The 16,161-nt window shown below is 36.2% G+C and overlaps 1 protein-coding gene across 1 annotated transcript in view; it reads left to right on the top strand.

Moving 5' to 3' along the window:
* The window catches only part of nsmfb (NMDA receptor synaptonuclear signaling and neuronal migration factor b), a 66,579-nt gene extending 53,578 nt beyond the window's left edge, over positions 1–13,001 (top strand). Inside the window, exons 14-15 of the mRNA XM_055224171.1 lie at positions 3,813–3,888; positions 11,173–13,001. Of these exons, the coding sequence (XP_055080146.1) occupies positions 3,813–3,888; positions 11,173–11,270 (174 nt within the window). The 3' untranslated portion in view covers positions 11,271–13,001. The remainder of the gene's footprint in view (positions 1–3,812; positions 3,889–11,172) is intronic.
* The last annotated feature ends 3,160 nt before the right edge of the window (positions 13,002–16,161 follow it).

The raw sequence follows: 16,161 nt of genomic DNA, 5'->3' as shown, positions 1-16,161 counted from the left end.
ATCACATCCATCACATCAACCACCAACAACCACACGATTACAGTGTCACACCCACTATATAGCATTTCAAACATCTTCAACAATTAACTAAAGAAAAGCATTTATTTCATTATAGATCTTTTGTATTGCCCTAAAAAAAACAAAAACAAAACAACAACAAAGTACTTGTCTTCATGGAGATCTTATTTTTTTGTCTGCAATGTTACACAGAATGGCCTGAATGGTTATCCCAATGTTTTTTATTTTTTTTTATGTTTGAGTTTAACATTATGACTTGATAGAAGCAATACTTGTGGTGTGCCCAACATCAGAGCTCTTATACAGTGCCGTTAGTTTAAATTATGCAAAATTGACGTTTTAAACCATGTTAGAACGTTCTTACCTCCTCAAAAACATACTTGGAGTTGTGTTTTGAGTAATCCTTTATTATTGGTCTGTCTGCATCTCCAAAACTCAAAATGCTCTGTTCCACTTTGCGATGTGATGCAGTAGTTTTTAAGTTAACATCTACCTTGACTAGAGATCGGCAATTCCACGTATGAAAGTATCCAAATGATTCTAGTGAAGATGTATGGAGTTTAAAAACACAGTGGAGCACTTCTTGTATTACCACATGACACCACAAGTTGATGTGTTTTCAGTTTGAGAGAAGAACACCGCCTAAATATGCAGGATTTGTGTTAAATATGAAACAAAACACAAGTTAGAGTTAGTTTCACCTTAAAACTATATCGGTTTTACATTAGTCTAACTTAGAATTCACACAATCCCGACCTCTGTAGCATTAAAGACGTCTATTTATTTCCTAACTCCACAAATAACCCATGTTTTTCTAGACCTCTGCAGGTGAACAACAGCAACTGTGAACTGTATTATGAATCACCTCCTTTTTAAATGTCACCAATCTCTCTGTGGAACTATTCTTGTTCTGTATTGTCAAGTCTGGAATTGTTCGTCTCTGATTGGCTCCCATATTGATTAACGACTCTAACCTTTTAATTTCACTTATTGTCACTAGACACAAAACACGGACTGAGCGATTAGTTTGGAAAGACAATTAAGACAGCAAAGGATAAAGCCAGATGCGGGGAAGTCATTTATATTCTTAATAGATCCATGCGCTGAGAATTTAATCAAAACAAGTTAAGCTAATTTAAATTGAGTTTTTTAATGTATAAGTCAATGTATATTCGGAAGTCAAAATTACTTAATATTTTGTCGATTAAACTAATTGTGAATATCAGTGTATGAATTGTAGGACGTGCTTAGTGAGAATTGCTTACTGTAAAATAGCATACATTGACTCCTGTGCTTGGGATAACAGTGGCACAGCAGGTTAAGCATATGCCCAACAACCAGAAGGTCAGCAAACCTCACCTTCTACAATACTGTTAAATCAGCACACAAGACATTTAATCCATGCCCCATCCAGAAGCAATAGATGTGAAAGCATTAAAGATTAAAAACATTGATTACTACCACACAAGATGGCTACTCCTTCACCATATTGTCACTATTTGTCCTAGTTTATCAACACAAATATTGATGAGCTTGTAGGTTAGCTTGTCTACTGCTAATTGCGGCATTGAAAAAGGTAAAATATTGCTAATCTTGCTAAAAAGCCCTTTTATGCTAATTTAGTCCACTGTAGCTAATTGCCAAACATGTTGTCTTCTGCTAATCGCTAATATGTTGTGGCTTCCCAAATATATTACATCATATTGCAAAGACAGACATATTGTTGAAATCCTTACTAGGATTTCTTTCAGTTGCTTTCAGTACTTTCTTTCAGTGTTTTCAATTCAATGAAACTAAATTGTTCATAAAGAATTGTGATGACAGTCTTATAATTTTCTGTATTGTTCTTCCAGGACCATTGTATTGTTATTGGTCTTTAAACTTGCTTTTAAGTGCATTTGCTTTGGCATTTCATGTTTTACAACTTTAACCCTATAGAGGAGGATATTATCGACCCTGATAGAACGTGGTTGCGGACTTTCCATTACTGTAACTCCACAACCAATTGCGCTCTCATGTAAATTCAAACGGCATCTCAAAGCAGAGGCATGGGGCTCTTTAAATATTTTACTCTCATTACGGTAATCTGCCTCTGTTGTCCCTCGAAGATGATGAATGAAAGCGCAGGTGTCGCAGGGATTTTCCCTGTCAGTTATTTAATGCGTCAAAGAAAGTATAAAGATGGATATGTAAAATAGAGGTAGTTGTGTGAAAAAATGCAGTACATTCTGATACTTCCTTTAACATGATTTTTATGGCTAAAAAAAGATTAAAAGTCTAGGCGAGGAATACTGGTCTATGGTGTGCTCGGTCCTTAAAGGGTTAAAGAACCAGGTATGTTTCTGATCAGGAAACAACGTCATAGCATGGCTAAAAACTCAAAAAGTCAATGTTGCAAAATATTGTACCCTTTCACTTTTTTCTGTACTCTGTTGGTAACTTTTAACATTACCCAGACCCTGTCCTTACCAAAACAATGCATTACTGATAACACTGAACACACCCCATTTCCTGCTTTCTGAGCTGTTAACTCAAGGCGATTCAGTCCCATCTATATAATTACGTACTCTCCCCAGTTCGTTTCCTCCTCCATCTACACTGTCTGAAGTTATCCTGTTTATAGACCAACATGTACTGTTCACGCAATTAGCCCCCGCCATATGTCAACATAGGAGCATATGGAGCTATGGTATCAAACAGAGTAGCGCATGACTTCTACTGGCACCCTGCTGGTTTGGATATAAACTACATTACAGTGGATATTATGGTGGTCGGGGGGAAACTATTATATTTTTTGAATTTTTGTTGGAGTGAAGGAAAATGTCCATTGGATTGCTTGCAATTTGAGAAGCGAGGCCTGGCTGATGGCATAATGGTGGTGGTAAAAATGAAAATGATACATAAAATAGCCTATATTGGTTGAGTGGGGGCAGTGCATTGTTAAAGTATATGGGATGTTAGCAATTATATCTATTTTGTGTTAGCCAACTAATAAGAACGTGGAAAAACAGAACTAGTAGAGTGGTGTTTTGGTGTAATGCTAACAACAACCGGCATGCTAACTGTGCACCTCTTTATTGGACACTTCAGCTGAGATATTTTGACCTCAAGAGCTGCTTATACGATATATCTGTACTGGGGCAAGGAAAAGTTTGCTCAAATACATGGGAAAATTGACTTTATGTTCACAACTGCAGAAGTGATAGACACCATAGTGGCATTTCACCATAGCAACTTTTTTTTTTTTTTTTTTTTTCCGTTTACATGTCTTTTGAATAATTGCTTGTACAGAGCATTGGGTGGAGATAGAGGGTACGTGAAAACAGAAAAAAAGCAATCATCTGAGCACTCAAACCTCAAATGCAGGACAATACATGATTACTGAAGCATGCCTGAATCGTTGAAATACAATTTTGAGTAAGCTAATGGTGAGGAAACACTGTTATGAGGCTTTAATTTTGCGTAATATGTCCCCTTTGCAATCATCATAGCACATAAATGACTACCTTATCTTCTACATTTTCCTTGTATTTCTTTCTCTGTCTACTACTAGCAGAATCATTAGCATACTGCCTCTCCTCTGACACACCCTGACCTTTCGCCGCTGTAGCGTTGCTTTTCGCTGAGTCCTCCAGATGCACTCAAAAATCCACTTTATCTTTTTTCACACTGCTCCTGTCTTCACCTTGCTTTGTTTACTTCGACTCTACATCCAGGTAGCGCTTTGAACGTATTGTAAACATGACTATCACTAATGGTTTTTGTGTATGTGTGTGTGTGTTTGTGTCCTGCAGCTAATCCAGACACTGAAGAGACTGATGAGACCCTCCGCAGTGGAATTCAAGTCTCCACTGGAGCTGTCTGCGCAGGGTGAGTGAACAAAACACTGCAGTACCAGCGTTTTCATCACTGCTCCATATATAAACAGCTGTGTCAGAAGGAAAATAACATGGAGATGAAATTTTCGGAGAACAAAAAAGTCAAATAGGCTTAATAGTGATAAAAGTGGATTCACGCAAGATATTTGTCAAACTAAATCACAAAATCAGCCAATGAGTACCAGTCATATTGTAGGGATGGGACAAGCTTTTGTGCTTATTAAGATAATAATAATAATAATAATAATAATAATAATAATAATAATAATAATAATCTAAAATATAATAATAATAATAATAATAATCTAAAATATAATAATAATAATCTAAAATATAATAATAATAATAATAATAATAATAATAATAATAATAATAATAATCTAAAATATAATAATACTACTAATAATACTACTACTACTACTACTACTACTACTACTAATAATAATAATAATAATAATAAAATATAATAATAATAATCATCATAATAATAGTTTTATATACCATTTTTCAAAAGAAACTCAAAGAACCTTTACAAGAAAAAAAGATAATATAGCAAAGTACACTATCCAATCAGATTTTTTGTGAGTTTTAATTTGGGGTAACCCTGGGATTTGATTTGACTGTGGGACTGAAGAGGTTTGTCGGCTGATCGGAGGCGATAGGAGGGGCAGTGGGGCTGGAACATGTCAGTGAGGTATGGTTACGGAGGGCTTTGGAGGTGTCAGGAGGATTTTGAAGTTGATGCACTGTGGGATGGGGAGTTGTTGTTGTAGAACAGGGGTAATGTGGTCTCTGGTCAGGGTGTGAGTGTTAGTTTTTGGAGAGTAGTGGATAGGAGTCAGTCAAGGAGGCTATTGCAGTAGCTGAGTCTGGATGAAATGAAGGTGTGGATGAGGGTTTCACCAGCAGATCTCACAAGATAAAATAGCTTTTTTGTTTTGTATTTTTGTTTCTTGCGATGTTTTTTCCTTTTTCCTTTTTTCCCTCGTAAGCAGCCATATTTGTTTACGACGGAGCATGTATGTCCCTGATTGGCTAATACACTTGTCAATCACACATATTCACTAACCCCTAACCTGGCCAGTTTTCTCACATTTTTTTATCACTACTGGACTTCTGGTCTGTAAGGGGGCGTGGTCACAGTATATTTTTTTGTTCCCACTGCCATGATGCAGCTGGTTAGCAAATTTGGTTTGACTACGCGTACGTTTTTGTCAGGACGTACTATTGGCGAGGACGATATTGCTTTGTGGTACTAATGTATACTTAAGCATTCCTATATCTCTTCCTATTTTCATTTATCAAAGTCACCTATAACTGCACTTCAGAAGTATACTGCCCATATTCTGTGTAAACGTTGAGTACATTCTCACATTGATTTCCCTATCTGCTCCACATGGGATGAATGCATTCTGAATTGTAATAGCTAACATTAGTCACTGCCAGATCCGTGCTGCAATGTAGAAGTCTATTACAGACGCTAAGGAAGTATACAGGTGCGGTGCCATCACTCATCTCTCCAAACCACGTCCATGCTAAGCTAATTGCCCTCCTATTGAAATATCATCATGGTGTCTTGCAGTTTACCAGCCCTGACCCAAAAAACACTAGCAGATTTCAACAGTGCAAATGATGACACGATTTAGGTTGAAGTCTGTTATTTGTCATTGTTACAAAATAGAGACAATAGAAAAATGTTAACACAAATAGTTATCACGACTAAAGAGTGAGCACCTACCTATTATAAACTTGAGAAAATGTAAATGTATCTATTATTAAAAATATTTTCAGAAATGTCCATACACCTTCACCTAAACTTCACCAAACGGATTATTACTGCTTGCCTTTGCCACACAGCTAACCCACAGTTATACAAGGGAAAATAAAAAAGGTGTCCTAATATAGGATTAAATTAAAAATAATAATAAATTCTACATTGTAGTCACTTTTCTGGTGGAGGCAATGCAAGTTTATTTGTATAGCATAATTTGTACACAAAGTAATTCTAAGTACTTTACAGAATAAGAAAGTCACAATACAACAAATCAAAAAATAAAAAATCACAAATAATCAATAATAAAATGAATAGAATGAGAAGAGTGCAGGATAAAAACCTTTCAGTCATATGCACAGCTAAACAGAACTGTTTTGAGCCTGGATTTAAACATTGTCAAAGTAGAGGCCTGTCTCACATCTTTAGGAAGACTGTTCCAGGTTATAGCTGCATAAAAATGAATTCTCCATGTTTAGTCCTGACTCTGGGCAGCAGCAGGAGGCCGGTCCCTGAAGTCCTCAGAGTGTGACATGGTTCATATGGAACTAACACATTGGAATGTACTTTGGTGCTAAGCCATGGAGAAACTTGTTCACAAGCAGAGCTGCTTTAAAGTCTATTCTCTGAGCCACAGGAGCCAGTGCAGAGACCTGAGCACAGGACTTATGTGCTTGTACTTCCTGGTTCTAGTCAGGACCCGAGCAGCAGTGTTCTGGATGTACTGCAGCTGTGTTAAGGCTCATTTGGAGAGGCCAGTGAGCAGGACGTTACAGTAGTCTAACTTACTGGAGACAAATGCATGGATAAGGCTCCCCAAGTCTGGTGTTGATGCCATTAATTTTTGCAATTTTTTTAGATGTTAAAAAGCTGCAGATGTTATTGATTTGATGTGGCTGTTAAAGTTCAAGTCTGAGTCCATTATTAGCCCTAGATTTCTAGCCTGAGTTGAAGGTTTTAGAGAGAAGGTCCCCCACCTACTTGTCTCCATGGAGATGTTACTGATTTGCCTGGAATGTCCCAGCATATAGCATTAAACTTGTATATATTTAATTTATCAATCATAAATTACAGATTTTTATTGTTTCAAAAATACCTTGTGAGCAGGGTCACATCTCCACATGTATCTGACTTAGAACTTGGCATGGTGGTGTTAATTGCTTGTTTCCATTGAGATTTAGAGAGTTTAATGCCATAATGTGAAACATTCCAGGTAAAGCTATAACTTCAACGTAGAGACAAGCAGGTGGCCAACCAGCCACCAGAAAAATGACACTTCCCCTAATAAATAAATACACTGTGAACTACTGCACTTATGCAAAGACCACACTTTGACAAGATGTTCCATAGCTTTTTCATTTTTTTTAGCACAGTCTACTTAAAACTTTAATTGAACCCTTCTGTGCCAAATTGAATATGACACATTTTGAGATACAAGAGGGCTGAGAACTATTAATCCTGGCATGGCTGTCAGGGTTGAATAATGAATGAACTCTCTTAAACGCATCTTAAACTTTATGCTTTGGTCCTCTCTGCTCCAAACTATTTCAAGTGGATTTCACAAGGTCGTCCACTTCAGAAGATACTTTATTTTGCATAAGGAGAAGTCCACTTCAGAAAGGGCTCTTCAGTCACCCAAGTCAAAATCCATTATGCAAAAAACACCTTAAAGAAGAGATCTAACCTTTCTGGTAGAGTTTCCAACTTGTCGCCTCTCCACAGATCTGATCTGTGACTTGGCCTGATGATTTCATCTTGTCTCCGTGGAGATAGACATACTATGGAACATCTCCACGGTGACAAGCAGATAGCCAGCCCTTCTCAGGAAAAGTTACATAGTGTATCTTTAAGGCTGATGAAGGCTTATTGCTACTTTATATTAGGAGTTGAGCTTAAGATACTTATCGAGTAGGTACTAACCCTGAATTATTCTTAATAAACTATTTGTTCATTATGAATTCAGTCTTTCTTTGGGCATAGTTTAGATACCCCTGAACTGCATAAACGATCAAAGGTAGTACTTTTTATTGAAAATGCAAATAATCCTACTGTAACCTCAGTAACTTTACATTGTGATTCAGATGAAAAATTCAACAACATTCTCAGCCTTATAAAAGGTAAAGTGGATCTGTCAAAGCTGTGTTAAAAGCATCAGAATGAATCAATGTATTGACCATATTTCTGTGGTCCTCCACTACAAATATGTTTTAGTATGTGGCCATTCAGGAAAAATGTTTGGACACCTCTGGTGTTGTTACTATAAAGCCGTACAAACAGCTGCAATGTCACATGTTTGTTTATGAACTAGGTGAACTACATTTTCCACTCAAAGTTGATCCCTGTAGTGAAATTATCATTGTAGCTAGGCTAATAGTAAAACATCCCACAGGTTTCACAAGAGGAGCTCAGCAGAACCATTATCAATGTGTTTTGTCCTGGATTCGTGACAGAGTAGTGCATTGTTACTAGCTCATTTGCATCCTACGCCCTTGTTTTTATTACAACCTGTTAAATTTACCAGGCACAGATGAATTGTCAGCAAGCTCTCCAATTAGTGATGATGGCTTCACTGTGCACAAATATCAAGGGGGTTGTTTTTTCATTGAATAGGCTGTAGCTAACAGCGACACTTAACATCTTAGATGCTAACAATGCAGCTAATTGAGTAGCTCCAAAACACTTTTTAATGGTAGCACATTTACCCTAAAGAAATAACAGTGTTTCCCCTACCATTATATTGGCAGGGCGCCCGCCAACAGCACTCCCAGCCCTGTCAATCAAATTATGCGGCGCTACTTAACCAAATCCGTTCTGCTACTCCATAATAAACTACTGTATTAATATAAATCCAGTCAGTGTTTTCTCTCATAGTTTCCTTGTCTAATCCAATCTCTTCTACAAAGTGGTCTAGTCCGGGCTTTGCGCTATGCTACAGTCGGCTCCTCTCTGGTCAGACAGTAGATCCATGGTCACAGATCATGGTGTTAGTGCCACTTCTGCACTGTAAACTCCACAGAGGCAGCTCAAGACTAAGTTATACTAGAGTTTGATAATAAAATCCAAATTAATGCTTAGTGGCACTTTGTTAGTAAACAAAATACCAGGCATATCTACTGGTTTAAATAAGTCTGTCTGCATCATTTGTTTGACAGATAAATTAGTGTGCACTGTGCATGTGAGAGGATGACACATGAGGTTTGTTTCTATGACAGTTGTGCTGATTTTTGCTACTACAGCTTTTATTCAGAAGCAGACCACAAATATCCAGGGCTGCAAACTGGAGCATAGTGAAAAAGGTGACTCTCTTAACGCCCACTCACGGCACATACTCTAGTCCTCTGTGCTCAAAATGATCATCCAAGTTAAAATCGACAGTAAGAAACGGGATCATTTTTGACAGCAATTTTAAATTTGACAGTTTGACAGTGTGGTGAGATTAAGCTTTTATCAATTACATCTTTTATCGAAAGTAAAGTTTGTTTTGCAAGTACCTAGAAAAGACTATTCTGACTTTTATCAGCTCAAGAACAGATTACGTCTTCACTTCTACAACTTTTTGTCCAGTTGATAGATTTTTACATTTTTGTTTTACTAGTAAAATAGCATGGAGTTTTAGAATTTACTTTGTCATTTTCAAGAAGTTAATAACACAACATGTATCTTTTGTGTATTTTTGTACTTATATCTGATTTCGGACTCTCTTGTTCTCTTGACCAACCTACCTGAACGACTGAGGCATTACACTGATACATACCACACGGTAAATATAAGAAAGTACTATGATTTAAAATGTTGAAAAAATGTTGAAAAAATATTCAATTGTCTTTTATATCTCTGTGGTCTCAGAGTCAATATTGAGTGTCAAGTCTATTTCTTAGTTGAGTCTAATTCACATGTACACCAAAATCTGATTATTATCTGATTTCTGGACATTTAAGAGTATTGTAAACCTCAAACTCTGATGTGACTAATCAGAGGGGTCATTGTCAGAAAGAAATTACATGATTTTGCTGTTTATGTGACATTTTAAAGAAATAACCAGTTCTAGAGTACACATGTTACTGTAGCCATTGATTAAAGAGCGGGTATTTTACTTCTATGGGGTATTAACTGTAACACAAAATATATTTAGATCACCATGTTAACTGTTATTCTTTTGAAATTTGGCGTTCTAACTCCTCCCTTTGCTCTATGTGCTAACCCCTTCCCCTTCAGAGTATTACAATCAGTGCATACTGCATTAAGCTTGTGAAGTTGTAGTGTATATTATACACTTTTGTATATATTTATGGAAAATTGCCATCAGGAAGTTAATGAGGGTTCGAATAGGGCTCAAGAGAAATAACGGAACTACTGAAACATGCATGGATGACATCTAAAATCTCTTCAGGCATGTTTTTGATGACAGATTGACGTTATAACTTGGTAGATAGCTGCAAAAAGTCGATTTTGCATAATACCCCTGTTCAATATGTGAACATGGCCTGTCACACCTCACTGCTCACATGTTTGCAAACACCACAGTGCAGCTCATATTGAAAGTATTTAAATGAGGTCAAAGCAGAGATCAGTGAGGGCTCATTCTTCTTATGGGCAGCAGTGACACAGTGAGTGATGACTCAGCCTGCTATAGACATTGAACACTACAAAGTGTCACAAACCGTCCTTCTCACCCTCATTGTGTACGCTCAGCAAATACACTGAAGTCAATACCCGCCGTCAATATAGTCAGACCCAAGCAAGAGAGCAACGCGCCATCAGCAGAGGAGACGAGGCGTGGACTGGGAAACCAGGCATTTGTTCTGTTCAAATGGCCACGGTTTGTTGAAGTAATTGAAGATACAGCCAGGACAACATTTGTGTTTCACTTGTCTGAAAAAGGGTTAGAAAAGGAAGCTATGTATTGTTGAATTTGAATGAATGTAAAGAGATCATTCCCAACATAAAAGACGGAAAAATTGCTTATAAATTTAGTATAAGGTTTTAAATTTATTTAAAGAGATTGATAAAAGTTTTATCTTGGTGGTAAGAATATATGGAAGACCTGAGAGACAAGCAAGAAAAAAATTTAATAAATCAATCAGTTGCTACATTATTTGTGCTCATAATATTGTGCTCATTATTTGTGTTCATAATATTTCTTTCTCCAGTTTCAGTTTAAGGCAAAAAAAAAAAAACATTTAGTGTGTTTTCCCGCACACACAAATATGGAGTTCACTATGAGTTCATTATGAGTTCACTCTGAATTAAAATGCCAAAAATCCACAGTCTTGTGTATTTGTGAGTTTTATTTTGTCTGTTGGACCAGTGAAGGCATGCACAGGACTAACCCCCCATCTGATGTAGAAAATGTTGTTGTACTTGGATGTATAATGACAAATAATATAACCACACACAACACTAAATTAAAGGATTTATCCAGACGTATCTTCTCTGAGAGGTATATTTAAAATACTAACTGTGGCCATAGGTTAACCTATTCCTTTCCTTCTTTTTTCTTTTCAGGTAAAGAAATGATTGAGACCTACTTTGACTTCCGTCTGTTCCGCCTGTGGAAGAGCCGTCAACACTCCAAACTCCTGGACTACGATGACCTGTTGTGACCCCGCTGAAGTCAACTGTGATGAGGCTTGATGCTACATGGTTTCCTCGAGAGTGATCCCATTGCCCTGCTCTGACAGACAGTCGGGCTTTTGGAGTGCCCCCTAGTGTCGGACGTCACACATTGGCTGGCTTTGAGCCACAAAGCCATGAGGTTCATATGGGACTAGTGTGTGGTTAGTCTCCATTACCTTTCCAAGATGGCGGAAAGGGTTAGCGGCGGTGTTAGCTAGTACTGTCTACTGAGTTTTAGAGTAGAAGTTTAACCATGACAGAAGAGTTGATGGTCCTTCTACATTTCTGAAGGAATTTTGAGCCGAGAAGATTAGTGCTTCTATGTATATAAACAAGTGCTTTCTACAGCATTAGCAATGATGAATCCAGCATCTCTTTCCATATTTTATGTGTGAAATCTAACCTTGATGTGACGCTGTATTGATTACAGCTTTTATAAACATTCAAATGGGTGTAATGGTATTTTGTACAGACTTGTTGTTATAACTCAGGTGAAAATCTTTAGTTTGATAAGAAATTATACTCACGGTTTGTAAGGCGATATACTGTAGATACCACTCCAAGGCCTTCAACGATATTTATGGTCAGGGATGGTGTTTATCTCCTATAGCCTTTTACTAAGCTGTAGCCTTTCTGACAAACTCGTGCATGTATATCATGACGTTAGCATTAGCATAGCATTAGCTCCAGTCCTGGCCGCTAACATGCCGCAATGCTAGCTTTTTTTTTTTCTTGAAGTGTTGGCGAACAGGAGCTCATATCTTTAATACCTGTGTGTTGCATGTAGGCTAGTTGATTTTTCCTCTCGGAAGAAAACAAAATAATTGGTGTTACTCAATATTCAATGCTAGATTTATTTGAACAATTCTATTGGTGGAAATATATTGTTTTAAATTAGCAAATCATTTAATTACATTTTTTATTTTTATTTGTTTTCACGTAGAATTTGTTTTTTGTGTTAATACACTTAATTCTGCATATATCAAATTACAATTCAAACATAGGATAGGGCCTAAATGGGCATAAATGTGTATGAAAAGAAGATGTATGTTATTTAAAAGATCATCAATGCTTCCATATCAGTCAACAGCATTATGATAATTTGTGAAAAGAGCCAAAAGGTATTCAGGGATCTTTCAATTATCAAATCCAACTTACACAGCCAAAAAATATAAAAATATATATTTTTACGCCAACCAAGGCCTTGAGGTACTAGAAACTATCCAAATGGCTTAATCACTTTATGAATCTATATCTTCAAGAATCATACAAGTTATAGCCTAAAGTTTAACAATATTCTGACAGCCATACAGAGCCTTCTACAAAGCTCAGTATTTCCATTATTAATAATGGTTAATAATCATTCAATAATAGATAAATAAAGGTCACCATTTGTGACATAAATGGATATCTTGCTTGTCATAATTTAGTAGTAAGTACTGTGTTCGGGGAGATAACTGATATTAATTAGCCTGTTGATGAAGATGTGCTGTTATTACTGTAGGCTAAATATTAATGTTTTCTACACATCATTAACTTTAGTCATAACACTGTTAAGTAGCCTAATGTTTGGTAAATATATTTATTATATCATTTGGAAAGGGAAAATGACCTACTTGTGTACATTGTTGTGAATTTTGATGATGCTTTGTGAATTTAGGAAACAACAATATGCCACAAATTTTAAAGCTTAGTTAGAGCTGGTGGTATAACATGAGCTAACTGGCTATTCTTTAGCCTCTTTGCAATACCTTGCACAATAGATGTACATGTACATTAACACTATAAAACTGTCAAGTGATGTTATTGTCTAAATTAATTTGAGCCTTTTTAAAATGTTTTTTGCATAATCATACTAACACTAACGAATAACACTACTAGAGTTGTTTTTTCATATGTAAAGCCATTTCGTGCAGCAATTATGCTAGCACACTTGAATAACTGTAGCGTTGTATTCAGTGCAGTGGAAAAAGGGTTACATTTTAAATATTAAGATGTCATTCATTATTAGATATATTTTATCATTGAGCACCAGTGCTAGCTGATAGCCTGGTTGTAGCTTCTGAATACTCTAGTGGCAAATAGAGTAGATTTATATAGCCTTGTGCCGGTATTTGTTCCTCCTCACGTTTTTGGTCACAGTGGACTGAGCCCATCTTGTGTACCTCAGTGTTTAATGTGCTCCCGTGATGCATTCACTGACCTGGCAGAAAGAACTGTCAGAAAGACTCGGACATCAAATGTCTGTGAACGTTGAAGGAATCTTGTGGATTTGTTTTTTGAAGTCACATGAGGCTGTAATGTGACAAATGTTCATGTAGTTTAATTAATTTGACAGAAAGGCAATAATTGTTAATAGTTGTGGTGATATGAAGGAAACCCTTTATATTTTTAAAGGTCATAGTTTTAACTTTGGGCTATTGATCAAATGTCTCATACCACCACATTCATTATTTGTGATTATTTATTTGTGTATGTGCGTAGTTGGTATAGGCCTTAGGTATCCTGTCAATTTAACTGTTCAATAAGTTTAGTATAATGGCTGTAAGCAACTCATTGGCATATCTATAGGCTAAACATGATGGCTAGTGATAATGTTGATAATGTAGAGCTTTACTGGCAATCTTCAAAAGTAATGAGAAAACTAAATTGTTTATACTGTTATGATAGTAAAATTTCAAACTCGTTTTCAATACTAAGGGACAGACTCGACACTAAGCACCTATTCTGATACCATAATGGAAAATGAAGTCTTTATTTAAACAGTATAATGTAATTTTTGACATTAAATTGTAGTACTTTCTTTTATATTACCATGCGGTCTTATATCTGTGTGATCCCTCAGTCATCTCAGTAGGTTCCATAGTGGTCCATGTGGTCTTATACTTGTTCTGATACAGCTTAAGATCATTCTATAGCTAAGGTTCATTTCTGTCTTATGAAGGTGACTCGATACCTGCTCAAATATAGTTCCAATACTAGTTGTAGTGTCCATTAGTATCTGATTTCGATACTTTTGACAACCCTAATTGTTTTATTTTTCAAGTGCCTGGATATTTTGTCCTAGTACCCAATGTTTCTTAAAAGCATTCAAAAAAAAAACTTTAGAGGGAGGTTACACAATCAAATAGAAGCATGCAAAATTTGGGAATTTGGAAATAAATTTACTTTTGCTTTTACTGGCCTTGTTTATTGGCCCGTCCCATTATTATGCCCAATGGAGTCTCTGCTTACAGTCTTTACACGAGCTTTGAGTGAATGTATTATCCAATGTATTTCGTCCATAGAATATTCTGTTATATTACTGCATATTTCATGTACTGTGTGTTGTGTATAGCATACCCTAACCTCATTTACTATTGCTGTGAAGACTTTACCTTCTGTAGCAAAACTTATTCATTTCTATTGTTGAATTTGTCAATCTCGCCCCAGTGCACTGTCAGGGAGATGGACAACTGCAGATATGTTTCTCTAGGTCCAAAACTATCCAAAACTATAATATAATCCATGGCAACCAACCGTGTTTTAGCCTGCCCAATCCTTCCTGCTTCACCTGCCACTTCCCTCTAATTACATCCCTATTCACTTGTCCAGACCCCAGCTCAAGTTCGACCTAATCCCCATGATTAAAACTAGCTTCTATTGGACCTAAGGTTACAACAAGAATGGACTTCAGGCTGATGGGTTGGTAATGGCTTTTCGGATTACAAAGCCAACAAAGGGTGCCCTCTCGATACCGGCTAGTGGTTTATCAACGCTGGGGTCCAGGTGATCAGAGTAGACATTTCTAATACAAGGATAGAACATGAGAGGCAATAAATGAACACAATCTAGGTGAAAGTTGTTTCGAACCAAACAGGGAGGTCTATTGGTATATTCTGTCTTTTATTGGATGGGATGTTTACATTCCAAGCTCTAGTTATTGATTTCACCACTTTTACTTACACTGAGTAGTAGTAGTAATGCAACACTCTATCGCTATCTTAGTCGGAGATGGGTTTTGATGTGAAAACTTTGAGCAATATTGGGCTAAGGCAACAGCAAAAAAATAAAAAATAAAATAATAATAATCTGTTGAAATTTAAAACTCTATTTTTTTCATTTCAACTTTCAATAACACCTCTAAGACCATATGTAAAATTTTGAAACCTGTGAAATAATTAATATTATGTTATGCTTGTGGAGTTAATACCTATAATTGTGACTAAGTGCTGTCATTTTTGCTCATTTTAGACTTTAAAAACTAACAAAGAGCAAAATTATTATTAAAATAATACAAGTAGAATTAAACAAAAACATTTACAAAATTATTTGAACTAACACGAGGATTTTCAAATGTAAATATCTACTATATGATGCAATGAATTATTTATTTAGCATTGAGCTGTTATAAACCTCCACTACTGATTTTTTTTTTTTTATTGCAGCCCACATCCAAAGTGCTTGCAGCGTGATTCTCATTGATTACAGCTGCTTTAAGGTCAAACATTATTAAGCCTGTTCGTTTTAGCACTGGAGGAGGCAGGAGTCCTTGTAATAAAATTCAGCTAAGGGACCCAAGGACTGAATAAAATGGGGGTGTGTGGACAACCTTGGCGAGTTACATAGACCATCTAGACATATCAAAATGCTAACCTCGTGGTACTTGGGCAGACGCCATGAAGCAGTAAAAATATGAAATTGCTTAAAAAGAGGTCATTGGTGAAAGTACCTTGAAGATATAAAATATTGTTATAATTACTAAATCTAAGAGTTGACCATGAAATTAGGGAAAAGGTTATATTTACTTAGATGTATTTAAATATTTATACATTCGCTTTCTCATATATTCGCATAAAGATTGTTATTTATTTGGGAATTATGTAAAAGTATTCTTAA

This window comes from Periophthalmus magnuspinnatus, chromosome 9 (assembly GCF_009829125.3).
Source record: "Periophthalmus magnuspinnatus isolate fPerMag1 chromosome 9, fPerMag1.2.pri, whole genome shotgun sequence".
Taxonomy (NCBI): Eukaryota; Metazoa; Chordata; class Actinopteri; order Gobiiformes; family Gobiidae; genus Periophthalmus; species Periophthalmus magnuspinnatus.
This window is presented reverse-complemented; position numbering and strand designations above follow the sequence as displayed.